The sequence below is a fragment of the Scardinius erythrophthalmus genome (assembly GCF_964197995.2).
Source record: "Scardinius erythrophthalmus genome assembly, chromosome: 12".
In the NCBI taxonomy this organism is placed as follows: domain Eukaryota; kingdom Metazoa; phylum Chordata; class Actinopteri; order Cypriniformes; family Leuciscidae; genus Scardinius; species Scardinius erythrophthalmus.
The window spans coordinates 13,144,548-13,163,024 of NC_138232.1; the positions used below are offsets into that span (position 1 = coordinate 13,144,548).

At 36.2% G+C, this 18,477-nt stretch overlaps 3 protein-coding genes across 6 annotated transcripts; 2 read left to right on the forward strand and 1 right to left on the reverse strand.

Moving 5' to 3' along the window:
* The first annotated feature begins 491 nt into the window (after nucleotides 1-491).
* plcxd1.2 (phospholipase C, X domain containing 1, tandem duplicate 2) lies at nucleotides 492-5,383 on the forward strand. The gene is made up of 6 exons (XM_081380973.1): nucleotides 492-1,224; nucleotides 2,105-2,241; nucleotides 2,431-2,559; nucleotides 2,662-2,817; nucleotides 3,944-4,130; nucleotides 4,223-5,383. The coding sequence occupies exons 1-6, from the start codon at nucleotides 1,125-1,127 to the stop codon at nucleotides 4,453-4,455; spliced, it is 942 nt and encodes a 313-aa protein (XP_081237099.1). The 5' UTR covers nucleotides 492-1,124; the 3' UTR covers nucleotides 4,456-5,383.
* Nucleotides 5,269-9,657, reverse strand: gtpbp6 (GTP binding protein 6 (putative); the record flags this gene model as incomplete). The annotated part of the gene is made up of 10 exons (XM_081380970.1): nucleotides 5,269-5,571; nucleotides 5,652-5,804; nucleotides 6,990-7,138; nucleotides 7,492-7,700; nucleotides 7,781-7,939; nucleotides 8,022-8,092; nucleotides 8,769-8,899; nucleotides 9,080-9,150; nucleotides 9,240-9,377; nucleotides 9,471-9,657. The coding sequence occupies 10 exons, from the start codon at nucleotides 9,655-9,657 to the stop codon at nucleotides 5,445-5,447; spliced, it is 1,395 nt and encodes a 464-aa protein (XP_081237096.1). The 3' UTR covers nucleotides 5,269-5,444.
* Nucleotides 9,362-18,331, forward strand: nit2 (nitrilase family, member 2). 4 transcript variants are annotated; one of them, XR_014031226.1, is made up of 12 exons: nucleotides 10,289-10,407; nucleotides 10,835-10,953; nucleotides 11,203-11,323; nucleotides 11,410-11,498; nucleotides 12,284-12,377; nucleotides 12,864-12,938; nucleotides 13,027-13,105; nucleotides 13,194-13,292; nucleotides 13,375-13,430; nucleotides 13,523-13,735; nucleotides 15,635-15,690; nucleotides 16,970-18,331. XR_014031226.1 is itself a non-coding variant. In XM_081380972.1 (11 exons), exons 1-11 carry the CDS (start codon nucleotides 9,669-9,671, stop codon nucleotides 13,615-13,617), a joined length of 945 nt encoding a protein of 314 aa, XP_081237098.1. In that variant the 5' UTR covers nucleotides 9,362-9,668; the 3' UTR covers nucleotides 13,618-14,164. The 4 variants fall into 4 exon arrangements, 2 of the variants coding, with proteins under 2 accessions (XP_081237098.1, XP_081237097.1); XM_081380972.1 differs by lacking the exons at nucleotides 15,635-15,690; nucleotides 16,970-18,331 and adding an exon at nucleotides 9,362-9,734 and having other exon boundaries at nucleotides 10,356-10,407; nucleotides 13,523-14,164; XM_081380971.1 differs by lacking the exons at nucleotides 15,635-15,690; nucleotides 16,970-18,331 and adding an exon at nucleotides 9,683-9,927 and having other exon boundaries at nucleotides 10,356-10,407; nucleotides 13,523-14,164.
* The last annotated feature ends 146 nt before the right edge of the window (nucleotides 18,332-18,477 follow it).

An 18,477-nucleotide genomic window follows, 5' to 3' on the forward strand; every position in this document is an offset into this window, starting at 1 on the left:
TTGGCAAAGCCCTTCAGGCTCGTCTGGTTTAATGTTTGTTGTTGATGGTTTGAATCTGTCTTTCTGGTTTTGGAAAAGTTATTTTAGTTTTGAGACTAGCCCTAATTTATCCAAAGAATAAATACCTAATGCAATTAAATACGTAACATTATGTATAGTAATATTTATGTTGTGTTTGAGTTTCAGTGTAAAATGAATAACAACAGGTGAGTTATTAATACTGAGGGATTCTCTGATTCTATCAGCACCCAAACAGAAGAAGCGTACAAGAGAGAGCAAGAATTAGCTGACATAGAAAGCGGTGTTTAACTATGCTTTGTTCTATTGATTATGTACTCTGCTGAAAGCCTTTAGTCAAAGTTAACCTTTGATAATGGGGGTTTGTGTCTCTTTCCAGCTCAAAGATGATAAAATGATGAAAGGTCACCAGATTTCCAAACCGCAGGTTGGAATAATTAGAGAGAAAGGAAAAGAAAATGAAACTAAAAAATGAATATTGTGTTGTCACAGTAGGCCTATGTCTAAAGGTATTCATGTTCTGGTAAAACTTGTTTATGGTCAAAAATAAATAAATTAAACAACAGGCTGGAAAAAGGAGCGTAGACAATGATCATTGGGTTGACAGCTTTGAGTCTAGGCTACTTTACATTTTTTTGTACGAATTTTTATTTTTACCGATAGCTGTAGGCTATATCTAGACAGGCTATATGACGGGGCAGAACAGGAATGACCAAGAATTCTATCAAGTAAAGGAAAATGTGTTTTTTGGGCGGTTTTAACAACTCATGAACGAAAGAGCCGTTCTGCAATGAGCTGTAGCCTAAGCGCGAGAGACTGAAGCAGCAAGGAACAAGGAAATACAGAGCGAACACGTCATGAGTCTTTCATGTCAATCATAACACGTCCAAAATACTTTTATTTTCGTAGAAAAAGGAGTTCACTAACAGATGTAGTTATACATTTAAAAAGAGTTGGGCTTTGAGCCTCGTTATCGATGGCGTGTTATCTGTTGTTTCGCTCAAACACGGACGGTTTCAGCTGATCAACTCATTTTGTTTTATAACGTATCCAGAGGCATTTGTGAAGAGCTAGCGTAGGCTACTGGAATACACTCCGGTAAACTGATGGATCACATTAAAGAGGCTGAAATGAAATACGAGGAATGGATGTCATGTTTGCCAGAGAAACTGTGGGATGTCCCTTTAACAAATCTCTCAATACCAGGTGAGTGAGCCCCAGTGGAACGGGAACGACAAGGAAAGTTTTTTTTTTTTTTTTTTAAATACATGTAAAACCTGTTGTTATTATGTTAATTATGTTATTATTTTAAATGTTATTATTTAAGCATATTATGCCATTTTTGATATTTTAACATTTCTTTAAAGCAAGGGTGTAGATTTGGTTTGAACATTGGGGGGGTTGAAATTTGGGTCTGCATATTTTTCATGTGATCATGGTATAAATATTGGGGGGGTTGTAATGCATAGATTTAAATATTGGGGGGGGTTATCTCCCCCCCAACCCCCCCACAAACTACGCCCCTGCTTTAAAGTCACCATGATATCAAAATCCACGATTCTTTTTTTCGAGGAATCGAAGAAAAAAGATTCTAATCTATGGGATGTCGGATACTTTACTATTAACAAATACTACCGGATTTATTATAGGCTAAATGATTTATCCGTGAACATCATTATTTAAGTTAATCTGCCCTCATAATCTTTAACCAAAATAACTTCCCCCACCTACACGGCTCTTCTCTGATGACGTGATTAGTGGCACGAGGGCGGGGCCACCTGTCAATCACTTGGGATCAAAGCAATAGCAAATGAGATGGACAAAATCAAGTCCCATCCTACATTTTATTTGTCCTACCATTATTATATAAATTACTGCATAATAAATTGTTCTTTACTCTCCAAATTATCATTCTGAAAACACACATCAAAAACAGTTTTCTATTACATTTCTTTATCTTTTCTAAATAATCTTGAGTAGATACAGTAATAAAACAGATGCAAGCTATAGTCTCTTTTTCCTATCCACAAAATTCACAGGGATAGGAAATGTTAAGTTTAATTCTTTCCAAAACATTTGTTTTCAGGTAGCCATGATGCAATGAGCTACTGTTTGGATATCACTTCTCCTCTGCTCCGGTCTGAGTCAGACACCTTCAGGTTGCTGGATGGACTTTTCTGCTGTTTCACCCGACCAGCTATTTACAGATGGGCCACTACTCAGGCAGGCATTTACCTCAAATATTGAATTATTTTGACTTCATAAAATGCCTAATATTTCATAATAGAGATACAACAAGTGTTTCTCCCATTGTGCTCAGTGTCAATATTTGTAAAAATTCAGGCATTCTTACATGAGAAATGTATTTGTAACATCGTATCAAAGCCCCTTATTGTAGCCTATTTCAAGCAGGTGCAAGACATTGTGGAGCAGCTTACAGCAGGCATTCGATACTTTGATCTTCGAATTGCCCATAAACAGTATGATTCTTCCAAAGAGCTTTACTTCACTCATGTCATTTACACACATGCGACCGTCATTGTAAGTATATGCACAAGTTAAGATGAATTAGCGATATAAGCCTGCCATTTTATTCTTTATTTTGCGTATTTTTTTGCTTTATCAACATGTTCTGTTTTATAGAAAACTCTACAGACAGTTGCTTCATGGCTTGAATCTCATCCCAAAGAAATCGTCATTCTGGCTTGTAGACATTTTGAAGGGTTGGATCATAAACTGCATGAGGAATTCATCTATTCTCTGAAGAAAATCTTTGGTCCTAAGCTGTGCCCTCGCAATGTAAGAAACCATGTGGAATTTCAAACACAACAACGTTTTTCCTTAATATCATTCTGATTGTATGATTAATACTCTACAGGTCAAAAGATGAGAATAATTACAATTTTTAATGTGTTTGAAAGAAGTCTGGCAGGTTTACCAAGGCTGCATCAAAAATACAGAAAAACCAGTAATATTGTAAAAGAACTGTGTTCTGTTTTCATCTCTTTTAAAATGTAAATTATTTCTGTGATGCAAAGCTAAATATTCAGCAGCCTTTACTCCAGTTGTCAGTGTCACATGATCCTTCAGAAATCATTCTAATATGCTGTTCTTTTCAACTTTTTATTCATCACAAAAAACTAAAAAATTAAAGGACAAAAACTATATTCAACATTAATATAGTTCAATAATAATTGATAATAAATTAGCACCAATAATAACGGATAATAAATGAACACCAAATCAGCATATCAGAATGATTTCTGAAGGATCACGTGGCACTGAAGACTGGAGTCGTGATGCTGAAAATTCAGCTTTGCGATGACAAGAATAAATTTCATTTTAAAATATAAAATAAATAATCCAGATATTTTATTGTACAATTGTATGTTCAATATTATTGTCAACATTACTGTTTTTGCTGTATTTTTGATTAAATAAATGCAGCCCTGGTCAGCAACCTTTCAAAAACATAAAAAAAATTCCTGATCCCATCTCTCTGTCCCACTTTACTTCCTGTATAATTACTGTCCGATCATAATAAAGACAAAAACTAAATCTTAAAAAAAATATATATATATTCCAAACTTTTCAGTTAAATACATTAACCTGGGATTAAAAATGGTTATAGAGTCAGACTGGTAACCCAAAGGTTGCGGGTTCGACTCTCAATACCGGCAGGAAATGACTGAGGTGTCCTTGAGCAAGGCACCAAACCCCCAATCGCTCCCCGGGCACTGCAGCAAATGTCTTCCCACAGCTCCGTGTGTTTGTGGGTCCACGGTTTGCAGCGTGTGTGTGTTCACAACTCACTACTCCTAATATGTGTGTGCTAACTTGGATTAATTAAATGCAGAGGATAAATTCTGAGTATGGGTTACCAAACTTGGCCTTCCAAGTCACTGTCACTTTCATATTTTTAAAGGAGTTCCCACTGACATTGCGGAGCCTGTGGACATCAGGCTATCAAGTGGTTCTATCATATGAGGAGGATCAGTCAGTATTACGCCATGTGGAATTGTGGTATGCTATCCCGTACCTTTGGGCCAATAAGCCTGATGCAGAAGAGCTGATCCAGTATCTTGAATGCAAAAAACAGCATGGTCGACCTGGTGAGAGAAGCTTTTGAAAAAAAAAGAAAAAGATGGTTCCATGTACTGGTCTTAAATATCTGGTCTCTGATCAAAATATTTCTATTGCGCAGAGGGGTTTTTCGTAGCAGGCCTGAATTTGACGACAGATCGATGCTTCATCGCCTCGCACCCTCGGACATCTCTCCAAACTCTGACCCTGGAGAATTGGAACTGTGTGAGGAAATGGCTAGAAGATCAGAAACCAGGAGATGAACGCACAAGTCTAAACATAATAGCGGGTGACTTCATTGGACCTGTCCCATTTTGCTCTCTTGTTATTGCACTCAACAACAAACTGCTGTAATCAAGGAGCTGTTGAAGCACAAAGTGCTCAGATGCAAGGTCTTTTAGGCGTTGTTCACAAACCCAGGTTTACAACCTAAAGGCAGGTACACACTGTACGATTTATAATAGTCCTTAATGACTGTTGCTTGTCAGTCAGACTGTACAAACATGATCCTCCCTGTAAGGATCTCAGTTGTGATTAACGTCAGAATTTACGGCAGTCAAGATGCGTTAAAACCCGGAGGCACGCAAGCAAGCTCATCCTGCTCCTGCATCCCAGGCTGGTTTTAGAGGGGTTTGGCTACTTTTTAGCTAGTAAATTTCAGCAGGGCGGTGACTGTGATCTGCATTTCATGCAGGATTGAAATGATGACTAGCAAACAAAAACAATCTCTAGCGTTAATTTTAATCATGGCTTCTCTTGAAAAGAAAACTGGAAGAAAGGAAGACGATGTGTGGAGCAAGTGGTGGTTTGTTGTCATCAGGTTCGGCGCTCCTATCGGTTTCTGATTTGACGATGTTGTAGGAGAAGCCACTGCCAGAATTTCGTCTGAGGTCAAATTTGATCGCAATGGTCATTAATTGGCTGTCGAACATGTCAAACTAGCGAATAAAGACTTCAGATTTTGGCCTAGGATCTGAGGAATTTTTTAGGATTCACAAAATTAGTCTCAGATGGTCAAATCGTGGCCAAAATCGTACAGTGTGAACCTGGCTAAGAATGCAGGTCAATGCCTAAATGTTAGTGCAATATTTAATCCTCAATGTGTTTACACAGGCCTTTTACTGTATCATGCTGCTTAATAAAAAAAATTTGATAGACAAAATACATGAATTTTAGAAGAATATTGTTTATATTAACACAAAGCAACTTTGCTTCCTAATGTCAGATTTATTGTAGTAAAATATAGATTTTAAATATACAAGCAAATAAATATTTACACATCATTATTGTGTGAATTATTTTGGACGATGTCGTTCTGGCTGTGCAACAGGGGCCAGCTGTTACTAGGTGACCTGAAACCGCTTCCTGTATCGGCCATATGCAGCTTGGCTAATGATGACTTTGACATTGGCGGTGCAGTCATCTCCAACATCATCTACCGCCTGAACCGTCGCCTCCTTATACAGCCAACTGTAAAGGGCAAAGGGCAACACATTAGCAAGTCTGTGGATAAAATAATTGAATCCATTATTCATTTTTACTTAACTCACGCTAATTGAGGGGTGTTGAGCTGCACCTTGAGGGTCATTGTTTGTTTTCCGGTATACTTAACAACAGCTTCTTCAATCTTTTCTTTTAAGACCTCCAGTCCATGCTGTTTAAGAGCTGATATGGGGATAACCTCAGGATCACTGGCCTCGTATCTGTAAAATGTATATAAAACATATTTATTAAATAATAATAAAAAATAAAATATCTCACTCATGCAAAATGTCATTGCCTGGGAGTTGCTATGTGGTTACTAAAGTGTAAGTGGTTTTAAAAAAAGAAAAATTGAAATCTTCAAGTCACATTATATAAGTCATCATTTACAACTGTAGCGTAAAATTCAAGGCGAGTTATGTTTGGAAGTTTAATACTTAGGGTTTGAAAATAGTATCAGCAATATTGATTGTTTTAGCAAGCTCCACTAATAATAAAATTAATGGTAACACTTTACTTTATGGTGACATAGTTACACGTTACTATATGTACTTACTATATTAACAGTAAGTTATATTTACACTTAACTAAACCAAACCCTAACCCTATAGTAAGTACATGTAGTTAATTAATATTACTTAGTACTTATTTTAGTAAGTACAATGTAACTACGTCACCTTAAAATAAAGCGTTACCAAATTAATTACAGTGCTATGCATAAGTTTAGACACCCATGCTAAAGCTGACTAAAAAGAGGAATAAAAAAATCATCTTTTGGAAATTGAACTTAATGCCTTAATTTAAAAAATTAGGAAAAATCCAACCTTTAAGGACACCAATTTTCTTTGTGAATGAATAATGTATCGTAAATAAATAAATGTTCTTCCTTAAAATACAGGGTGCATAAGTTTGGACACCCCTTTGGCATGGAGTACTTTCCATAAGATCATCTCTCAATGCAAATCAAACTAGCTATTAGGCTAACTGAAATAAAACCATGCCAATCTCTAGGTATGGTGAAGGTTATGTGATGATGTGGGGCTATTTTAATTCCAAAGGCCAAGGGAACTTTATCAGGATGCATAGTATCCTGGATCCATGAAGTAACTGGCCTTTAAAAATTAAAATCTGCCTGCCTCTATGGGAATTTAACATAGGGGTGTCCAAACTTATGCACCCTGTATTTTAAGGAAGAACATTTATTTATTTACGATACATTATTCATTCACAAAGAAAATTGCTGTCCTTAATGTTTGGATTTTTCCTATTTTTTCAATTAAGGCATTAAGTTCAATTTCCAAAAGATGATTTTTTATTCCTCTTTTTAGTCAACTTTAGCATGGGTGTCTAAACTTATGCATAGCACCGTATATGACTATTCCTTACTAAATGACTTTGTCTCTCACCCTTCAATGAGGTCAATCTTATTGTGCACCTCTATTATGGAGTTGAGTAGTCTTTCTGGAATCTGAAGATTCTTTAGGACATTCAGTACATTGGCCTTTTGATTCACAGTTTCTGGATGACTGATGTCTCTCACATGAATTATGAGGTCCTGCAAAAAGGAGAGGGTGTTAAAACTTCGGTAACACTTTACTAAAGCCTTTATATACAGTATCATGTCCTTTGGAAACTATAATGCATTAAAACACATGACAAACAACCAATTTCAGATGTAACAAGTAATGTGCACATAGTATAATGATGCATTTTAACTTTGGTTACAATTATTTCTGAAAAAGTATAATGCATTCACTGATCTATATAAATGTATCTAGATTAGTGAATGCATTGTAACATACATTATGAATACCTTAAAAAATGCATTATACATCAAGCTGTTACCAAATTTTCTATGACATCGCTAAAAATAAAAAAGCTTTTTAGTGTTGTGTTTTGGGTACATACAGATTGTGTCACATCCTCCAGTGTGGCAGAGAAAGAGTCAATAAGCTGGTGAGGGAGCTGGGACAAAAAGCCAATGGTGTCTACAAACAGTACAGTCATGTGACTTGGCAGCTGTCCGGCATGTACCGTAACATCCAGGGTGGCAAAGAGCTGGTCTTTAGGCTGAAGACCAGCATCTCCAGTCAGTGCTTTAATCAGAGTTGTTTTACCTTCAGAAACATAGACTATTAATGCGTTTCTTACAATCTCATATAACAGATTAGCAAATTAATATTTATCCAAACCTCACCACAGTTGGTGTAGCCCATGACAGAGATGGTAGGAAAGTCTTTGTGTTTGCGCTGGGAGCGCAGCAGGTGCCTCTTCTTCCTAAGTCGCTCCAGGGCCGATCGGATCTTCAGCTCTCGCTCCTTCAACAATCGCTGTTGCATTTCATACAAGGTTTCACCTGCAGACAACATTTAGTTCCAGTTAAATACATTAACCTGGGATTAAAAATGTCCCTGGATTAAATTTAACAGTTTCCTTACCTGAGCCCATAATGTACCTTGAGCCGCCACCTTGCTGGTCTAAGTTTGCCATTTCATTTCTCAGACGTGATCTTATTGCGTTCAAACAGAAAAAATATGTTAAATCTGTGTTTGGTGTTACTTATTAGTGTAATATGAACCAGACTAATAATCAGCAAACTGGACAAAATAAAACTGGCTTTCATTGTGTCGCAAGGTACACTACCGTAAATAATTTTTAATAAGAAATTCAAACTTTTTTTCCAGCAAGGATGCATTAAATTGATCAAAAGTGACAGTAAAGACATTTATAATGTTTCAAAAGATTTCTTTTTCAAATAAATGCTGTTCTTTTGAACTTTCTACTCATCAAAAAAATCTGAAAAAAATGTATAACAGTTTCCACAAAAATATTAAGCAGCTCAACTGTTTTTTTATATTGATATTAAGAAATGTTTCTTACACCAAATCAGCATATTATAAATCTGAAGGATCATGTGACACTAAAGACTGGAGTAATGGCTGCTGTAAATACTGCTTTGCCATTAAAGGAATACATTTAAACAGTAAATTGTAATAATAAATGCAATATGTAATATTTTTGATCACATAAATGCAGCCTTAGTGAGCATAAGAATCTTAATTCAAAATTAAAAAGAAGTACTAACCTTAAACTTTTGAACGGAAGTGTTTGCTAGGAAAGGATTCTTGATTTAATCAGGAAACAATATTGATAAGAAAAAGAGAGAACTAGCAAACATAATTTACCTGTGCAAGGGAATCTCCGCTAAAGAGATCTGCAGTTTGGCCTCTTTTGTTCTAGCGTTACATCGGAAAATATGCAGAACAAGTGAGTATCTATCAAGAACTTTTACTCCCCAGGCTTCCTGTAATTCTTTCTGAAACACAATAACACATTGTTACTGACATTCCTATTACAATAGTATTCAAAGTAGAATTTATTATGTCAATATCACAGCCACATAGTAATTATAAATGGATTTTCTTTTGTGCACAAGTTTAAGAAGCTTTTGAAGTGAGCATGTATGCAATAACAGTATCATGCTCTGAATACTCACTTCCGAGGAAGGTAAAAGACGCTCCACGTTCACAAAGACAGCTGTGACCTCAGGAGTAGCTCTGATCTTTTCTTAGCAATGTATCAGAGCATATTAGAGAAGATGTCAATTTGTGTCAAAAATATATATTTATTCCAAACCAGTAGCCTAAGCTATATACCTGTAAGAGTCTGGAAGTTTCCCTTGCCGAAAATCCTTTTATTTTCTGGTGTCTTGGTGGAAAGGATGATCTTGTCAACAACGCTCCACTTGTGTAAAGTGTTCACCAGCCCAACAGCCTCTTCCATCTGAAGTGCCGCTGTTAAAGGGAACAACTCTGTATTCTGCAATGTCACATTTATGCACTAACTGAAATCAGTTCAAATAGTAATTTCTTTTTCTTTTTTTTTACCTGTGGTCAGAAACTGCTTTCTGCTGCCCCATTTCACATCAGGATGAACAATGAAGATCCTGTGGTCTTCTTTACCAATATCAGTGAGGACCTGCTGCTGGAACAGCTCCTCTATTTCAGCTTCATCAATTTCATCTTCCTCTTCCTCTGGATTGTTTTCTGTGCTGTGATTTTTGCTCTTGAACATGCAAGCTGTCAATGACAAAGTCCTTGCTGGCAGAACTGGAACTGCAACCCCAGTCTTTAAACTTTGTCTTGTGCGTGGTAAGATGGAAGCAGCTAATTTTGAAGAACACTGACAAAATATGATTGGTTTAGATTTAGAAAAGTTCATGTACCACCTACCCAAGACATGTTTGGTCAGGATACTGATCTTGTTAAGATTCATCTGCTCAGGTTCAAGTTACTATATAATCAACGTCCAAAATATGCAAGCGATCTAGAGCGAAATCAGCAAGTGAGCCATTTATTTTACTGTACAACTAACTCTGCATATATCAGTTTTACCCTTTACTGTCTGTGGTTTCACCACGCATGTTTTGGTACGTCTTCCTCTCTTGTGTTTAAACACCGGTGTTTGTTCAACTGCGCCACCGATAGGATAGATGAGGTTTAAAACAAACTCATTCTTTCTTTCTTTATTTTTTCAAATACGCGGTTATTTCAACTTCCTGAATTTTAATCAATTACACATAAACTGAGAAGAAATGTAAGTGTTCATACTTTGTTGAATATTTAAACATAATCCATCCACACACGAAGAAAAATATGACTTCCGACTTTTTTCTTTTTTTTTGCAGTCCGAGGACTTTTATTTTGAACGTATTTTAGTGGGCGTAAAGTGTCCTGCAATACATTACTGTCTGTTCTGTTTTTTTTTTACAGTCTGTGGTTCTGAGCAGTAGCCTGATGTCAGGTATCGTTAAGGCAATGTCGAGTGAGTAGATATATATATTTTATATTATTCACATATATTGTTATGTCTTCGAATTATACTATTTCATATATTTTTTTTGCTGATTGTTGCATCCCTCATTTCACTTTGCATTGAGAAGTTCACACTGGACTGATTAAATGTGCAAATATTTTAACTTAAAAACACTTTAAAAATATATATATTTTGTCTACAGTTGTAGTTTACTTATCATGCGTTGACTGTGCTTTTAACTTCAGTCACCCAAACCTACAATGAAACTAAAAACATGTTTTTTGTTTTGACTGCATCTGCTTTGACAAAAGTACAAATGTGCAGTCCCAAATCAAAATCCAACAAATAAAAGACAGCTGGTTGAAATAGTTGTAAGAGTGAATCATTTATCCTGGAGCTACTACTAATAAACAAACTTGATCTTCTGCCCCCCTAGAGTTTCGTCTGGCTGTGGTGCAGTTACATGTGTCAAAGATTAAGGCTGACAACTTGGGAAGAGCACAACAACTTGTGAAGGAGGCTGCAGGCCAAGGTGCAAAAGTTGTAGTTTTACCTGTGAGTATTACATTCTCTATCTTAGATTATACAGTAGTCAACATTTGAAGGGGATCAAAACCTTTCTTCAAAGTTATACGTGGATTTTGAACAATACCCGTTCTTGTCTTAGGACAACTTTGATTAACTTTTTTGATCCTCTTCAAATGTTGACTACATTACCACTGATGCATAATGAATGTGTTAGATTGCTATTAGAGATTGGTTTATATATGACATTTAATAATCCTTTATCCATGTTTTTTGTAGGAGTGCTTCAACTCCCCTTATGGAACCGGGTTCTTTGCTGAGTATGCTGAGAAGATCCCAGGAGAGTCCACACAGGTGCTGTCAGAGGCAGCCAAGGAGTGTGGGGTCTATTTAGTGGGAGGTGAGACCCTCAGACACAAACCAGCACATTAGTGTGGTTGATGCCATTCATTTCTAGTCTCTTACATGATTGTGTCTATGTTGTAGGTTCCATTCCTGAGGAGGATAGAGGGAAGATCTATAACACCTGCTCAGTTTTTGGACCTGATGGAAAGCTGCTTGTCAAACACAGGAAAGTGAGTGACAGTAAAAAAACAGTTATAATGTTACTAAAGATCTCAACTTTCTATTCATCAAAGAATCCTAAACAAATCTATCACAGTTGACACAAAAATATTAAGTAACAATTGTTTTCAGCAATAATAATAAGAAGAAATGTTTCTTAATAGGGCTGTCAAACGATTAATCGCGACTAATCGCATCCAAAATAAAAGTTTGTTTTTACATAATACATGTGTGTGTACGGTGTATAATTATTTTCTATATATAAATACACACACATGCATGTATATATTTAAGAAATATTTGCATGTATATACTGTGTATATATATTTATATTATATATAATTTATATTATATATAAATATTTTATATATAAATAACACATTTTCTTAAATATATATATGCATGTGTGTGTATTTATATATAGAAAATAATTATACTCCGTACACAGACATAAATTATGTAAACACAAACTTTTATTTTGGATGCGATTAATCGCAATTAATCGTTTGACAGCCCTATTTCTTAAACTCCAAATCAGAATATTAGAATCATTTAGGAAGGATCATGTGACACTGTGACTGAAGACTAGAGTAATGGCTGCTGAAAATTCAGCTTTGCTATCATAGAATAAATTACTGTACATTTAAAAGAAAACATTTAATTTTTAAATTGTAATAATATTTCACAATTTTACTGTATTTTTGATTGAATAAATGCAACCTTTGTGACCATAAGAGACTTAAAAACACTAGACTTTAAAGAAAACGTAACAACCCTCCCCCCCCATTTCCTTCAGATTCACCTCTTTGATATTGATGTACCTGGGAAAATACGGTTTCAAGAGTCTGAAACACTAAGTCCAGGAAACGGTTTATCCATGTTTGAAACACGTGAGTGTTATAGAAGTCTTCACCATGTTACCTATGGTTAGATTGGTACTATATTGCTAATTGGCCAATATTAGAGATTTTTTTTAATAAATTTATCGGTATCAATGTTGGGTATATATTTTAAGATACTGGATTTTTGTGCATACTTATTTCCCCTATTTTTACATTTAGTTAATTTGTAAAAAACACTGTTATATGTAATATTTAGAAAGTTTTAATCTGAATATCCATTTTCAGTTTTGTACATTATACTTTTCTGATGCCTAAATTCACTTATAGCCTTTAAAACAATTGATTTAAGTTTTCTGTGTTTATTTTAAATGTATCTAGAAAAAATTATATTATCATTTCAATATTGGTCATTTATCAGTTATTGCCTTATCAGTATTGGGCAGAATATAAATATTGTTAAACATCTCCAATGTTACCTTTATATATTTGCTCTCCCCAGATGTATAGTCACACAGTTTATGTCTTTCTTTGCAGCATTTTGTAAAATAGGTGTGGGAATATGTTATGACATCAGGTTTGCAGAGCTTGCACAGATCTATGCCAAGAAAGGTGAGAGTTCTTAAATTGCTATATGTGAACATTTTAATAAAATATAATTTATGCTTGATGTGATTTCTTCACATTTATGTCTATGTAGGTTGCCAGCTTTTGGTATATCCTGGTGCCTTCAATATGACCACAGGACCAGCTCACTGGGAGCTTCTGCAGAGGGGGAGGTCAGTATCCCAGACCACCTAGACTTCCTGAACTATTCAGTTCTCCCTTCTCCATTCCCCTGTAAGACAGTCTGTGTCCTTTTCACAGGGCAGTAGATAATCAGGTATATGTGGCCACTGCTTCACCAGCAAGAGATGAGACCGCCAGCTATGTGGCCTGGGGTCACAGCTCTGTGGTTAACCCTTGGTAAGTGCTTTCTATCTTATAAACTACAGGTTATGCATACATTAGAATAGATTATTTTTAATGGTGCCTTCTTTCCTTGCAGGGGGGAGGTAATTACCAAAGCTGGGTCAGAGGAATCTGTTGTATATGCTGACATAGGTGAGGTTCAGTGTTTTACATGTATTTAAACTGTGAGCTATATAGAGCCGTTTGAGCATAATGCAAACATACTCTTCCTCTTCTGCTTGTAGATCTGCAGTATTTGGCTGATGTGCGTCAGCAGATCCCAATCACTACACAGCGACGGAATGATCTATACAGCGTTAACAGTGTTCAGGAGGGCTGAACACTCGTACAGACGAAGCACTGCAGCGGACATTAAATCTTGATTCATGGCAGATGTTAGAGAGAAGCCTTCATCGGTGGACTGTGGGGAATCACACAACAGATGTTTTAATTGAACAGCAAGTGCCTCATAATTTGTACTCTTGCTGATGCTCTTACAATGAAAAATTATATTTGGAATAAATAAAAGAGGTCTTTCATTCCTTCTTTAACATCTTAATATAGTGGTTAAAACATTGGAAAGTTATTCCTGAACAGGTTAAGTGGTGCATTAGAAAAATATTAAGCATGATATTATTAAGTGTTACGGAACTGTGCCGAGACTTGGGGTTGTAGATCCATACGCAGCTTTATTGAGGGTAATCGCAATCCATATAACAAGCATAGGGTCAAAACCCCAGGGCAATCCAGATAAAAGCAGTCCAAGACACAGGGAAATTCAGGGAGACATATTTTTTACAGTCTATGATGAAAACATGACACTGAAAACCAGAAATAATGCTCAGAAGGGCAGTGTAACACATTATTTTTTTTTTACTTTGCAAAGAGTGAGAGAAAACACAGGGCATACACAGACATTAAAGGGTTAGTTCACCCAAAAATGAAAATTCTGTCAGTAATTACTCACCCTCATGTTGTTCCAACCCCGTAAGGCTTTCGTTCATCTTCGGAACACAAATTAAGATATTTTTGATGAAATCTGAGAGCTGGATCTCTCCTCCTGCAGGCTTATGGACACTATAACTTTATAACTTAACCCAGAAAATGTATTAAAGACATTGTTAATATAGTCCAAGTGACTCCAGTGGCTCAATCTTAAGTTTATAAAGCGACGAGAATACTTTTTGTGCGCAAAAACACGTTAAACACTACGTAAAAAGACTCGAGGTCCAGAGAGAAGGAAATGAAAAGTGGAATAAAGTCGTTATTTTTGTTTGTTTTTGCGCACAAAGAGTATTCTCGTCGCTTTATAAACTTAAGATTGAGCCACTGGAGTCACTTGGACTATATTAACAATGTCTTTAATACATTTTCTGGGCCAGCAAGTTAAGGTATCCATAAGCCTGCAGGAGGAGTGATCCAGCTCTCAGATTTCATCAAAAATATCTTAATTTATGTTCCAAAGATGAACGAAAGTCTTACGGGGTTGGAACAACATGAGGGTGAGTAATTACTGACAGAATTTTCATTTTTGGGTGAACTAACCCTTTAACAAGCTAATGACACACAGGTGGATGTAATCACATGATAATGTGTCCAGGCAAAGGTTAATGGGAAATGTAGTTCCTGATGGAATGGTAAGGGACTAGGGAGGGGTACCCTTTGGTGGTTATCATAGGCACTCCGGCAGGCTGGCTTGAGGTTACGACAAATTATCTTCAAATCAAAATAATTGCCTGTTATATTGCCATTGTATTACTGATTAAAAAATTATCTGGAAAATATTTACTTCATATAAGTTGCATCTTGTTTTTTTTTTTTTTTACCAACTATTGGAGTAGGCCTAAATTGAATTGTTACAAGGCTAATTTATGAAAGAGCGTATCTATACCACAAATTTTATTTCTCATGCTATTTATGCGTGCATATGATACGCAGTTTTCGCCTGCATATGCATATCATATACGCACGCACTCCGCACCCATAGTAGCATAGCAAGTGCGTATAGCATATGCATACAAAAATTTTTTTTGCCGTATAAATGGCACAAGAAATAAAGCACTTTCATGAGATTGTGTTGGATTATAGGTAACACTGTAAGCAGCACTGAATAATGAAAGAAATAATTAGTTAAAAATATTGCTCCAGGATTGGAAAGACAAACAATTCAGGAATTCCAGTGTATATAGTTTAATCCATAAAAAAATATGAACTTGGTCTCTTAAGAATGGAATGGGAGTTTTTGTTGTTGTTGTTATCTCTGTGGTTTACTCACAAAGATGTGTTTTCTGGCTCTGTGACCAGTGTGTGCAATGTTGTATGGGTTGGCATGGTAACTGCGCTCTCTTTTCATGCAGGGGTGAAGTTGACAAAAGATGGGTCAGAGGAGGCTTTTGAATAATTGCTGACATAGGTGAGTTTGATAACTGTTGCATTTTAGATCATTTAAAGTAAGGGCTTTAGGAGTTATTTAAAACTGCTGAAGCTATTCAGTTCCCAATATGACATGGACATCTGTCTTGATTTAATGTAAGGACATTCACTTATTGTACATACAAATGATTTACAGACAATGGAAGAAAACATCCATGTTCATGTAACCTCAAACAAGATAAACACAGTTACCGAACTGTACTATACAATACTGCACATTCAGCATGTTAAAATAGTTAAAAATCTAAAATACCTAAAAAGTACCTTCACTCATGTTCTTGTGCTTTTAAAAGTAATTATCTTCCGGGGTAAATAAAAGTATTAATGTGGATTACAACAGAGCAAAAATATTTGAATTATTGACAAGAACAAGTGCAATACAGTTTGCGCTTTGTTACTGTTATAAACAATTAAAATTGTATTTACAATACAGTTATGAATTTTGTCTCATGGGGCCTTCCATTTACACTGACTCTAATACAATAGTTAAAATATTACACAGTGATTAAAAGCAAGTTTTGTTTATGAAACTGTGGTGCTAAAATGGTCCTTCTGCTATTATCAGTGCTGCTACATATATTTTAATTTTTTAAAGTCAGTACCCCTTAACAGATAACAGAGAGAATGACATAACAGTGGAACATATTATATAGGCTAACTAATACTGTAACTCATCTGCATTTCCGCTCAAACCTGTCTAACCACTTCGGGAAAAACAGGCAAAGTTATGCAAGTTATTATGAGCTCTTTACAACATGTTGCGTAATCTACAAATTTAATGTTTCATCCAAATTGATACTAAATAAACAAAAAGAGCAGAGCTGTTCACCTCTGCATATTGAATTCAGATCAGTTCATATTTTTAGCTTGACACGTTTTATTCTTCTCAGCTGCACATGTTTTGTTTAGCTGATTATATGGAAAAAAAAGGATATTCAATGAAAGAAAAGTATAAACCAATGGCCTTGAATGAAGTTTGTGCCATGAATCTCAAGCTGATTCAGACTATGAAACTGTGAATCATTTCCAGTCAATCACAGTGTTACACATCTGTTTCTGGAAGGGAAGCCCATTGCTCCAAATCGAACGCAATCATGTCAGAGCCCTCGCTAGATGAATCATCTGCAACACAAAGAAATGATCGTCATATAACAAATCCACATAGTGGTTAGACCATCATATAAATAGGTCTTTGGTACCTCCACATCTGTGTTGCTTTCTTTCTCTATCTCGGTCCCATTTCTTCTGGAAACCCAAAGACGCAGCCACCAGGAAGAATACAACCACACACAGAGCAGCGCTGAATGCCCACATGTGCTCTGACAGCCGGACCACCGATGTACTTGAACGAACACCAACTGACCACACACACAAAACTCACGTCTTCATATTGTTCATCACTGTATTGTGTTTGCTGTACATCTCAGGCTGAATCAAGTTCTGACTACCGTATTGTTAACATATTTGACATATTATTGGTGTTTGCAAAAAAATCCCACCACCATTACAGAAACTGTTGAGGTACTTACTGCTCGTTGCTGTTAAAGTTTCGTTCAGCAGGTTGTTTTCTATGACACAGGTTACGGCTGTGTCTGCTGATATGTTGATGGATAGGACGCTTGTGATGTTGTAGAGTTCAGACTGTGGTAGAACATTTATATATGTTGTGACTAATGTTTCTGGAGGACACTGTGTATGGTTGACAAGCCAGAACATGGATGGAGCAGGAAATCCTCCTCTGGAGTTGCAAAACAATCTGGTTTCGCCACCATCCACTCCATTCTGTCTTAATAAAGTAGGATGGCTGAAATGGCCTGCATGCAGATAAATAGGTTGAATGCTTGAAACCAAAATGCTTAGAATTAAAAAGTCAAAGTTATAGTCTGGTTGCATTAAATATTTTATCCTTACCTGCTACGGTGAGACAGACAGTGCAAAGAGAGCTGCTTTTTTCACCGTGAGGCTTAAGATGAAAGCTGTAATTATGTGTGTCTGATAATTGTACATCGTGTAACTCCATGGAGAAATCTCCAGTTTTGGGGGCTAAAGACGACACTGTAGTCCGGATGCTGTGGGACACATTTTGATTGTCCACTTGTCCCTCTATCCAGACTGCAGTGTGCATTATTTTCATTCCTCTTCTCCATTCAGATGAGAAGGAGTGGAAGGAGGTCAAATTTTTCTCCCCATTATAAACACAGGGAAGGTGGACACGCTCCCCAATCACTCCCACTATGCATTCATCAGCTAGATAGTAGTAGATATGAGTTATAAAGTAATTCTTGAATCTAAAGAATAGCCTACTGTGTATACAATGTATCTAATGCATCAAGGCAGAATCAAGAGTCTACTGAGCTGGAACTAATTGAAACACACAGGACTTACCTTGTACTGAGGCAACACTTGTGATGGCAAGCAACAAAGCACCAAACATGTCCCTGTCATCGTTTAAAGATAATTGTGTTTTTTTCAAAAGCGCACCTCAAGGAGAGGATCGGTGTGTACTGCTGTCAAACTGGTATAAAACTGGTGGTGTCACAGTTGTTGTTAGATCATACTTTTGGGCTGTGCCCAAAACCAAATTGACATGCCAAACTGCATATACCTGTCTAGTTTCCTCTGGCTGTATAATAGCGGGAGTAATTAAATAAACGGAACTTTAGGTGAGTTTTGGTGAAGTGAATGCACTTGCCTCCTTAAGCAAGTAAATTAATTAATTAATTAATTAAATTTCTACAAAGTTTTATATATTAAAAAAAATACCCAT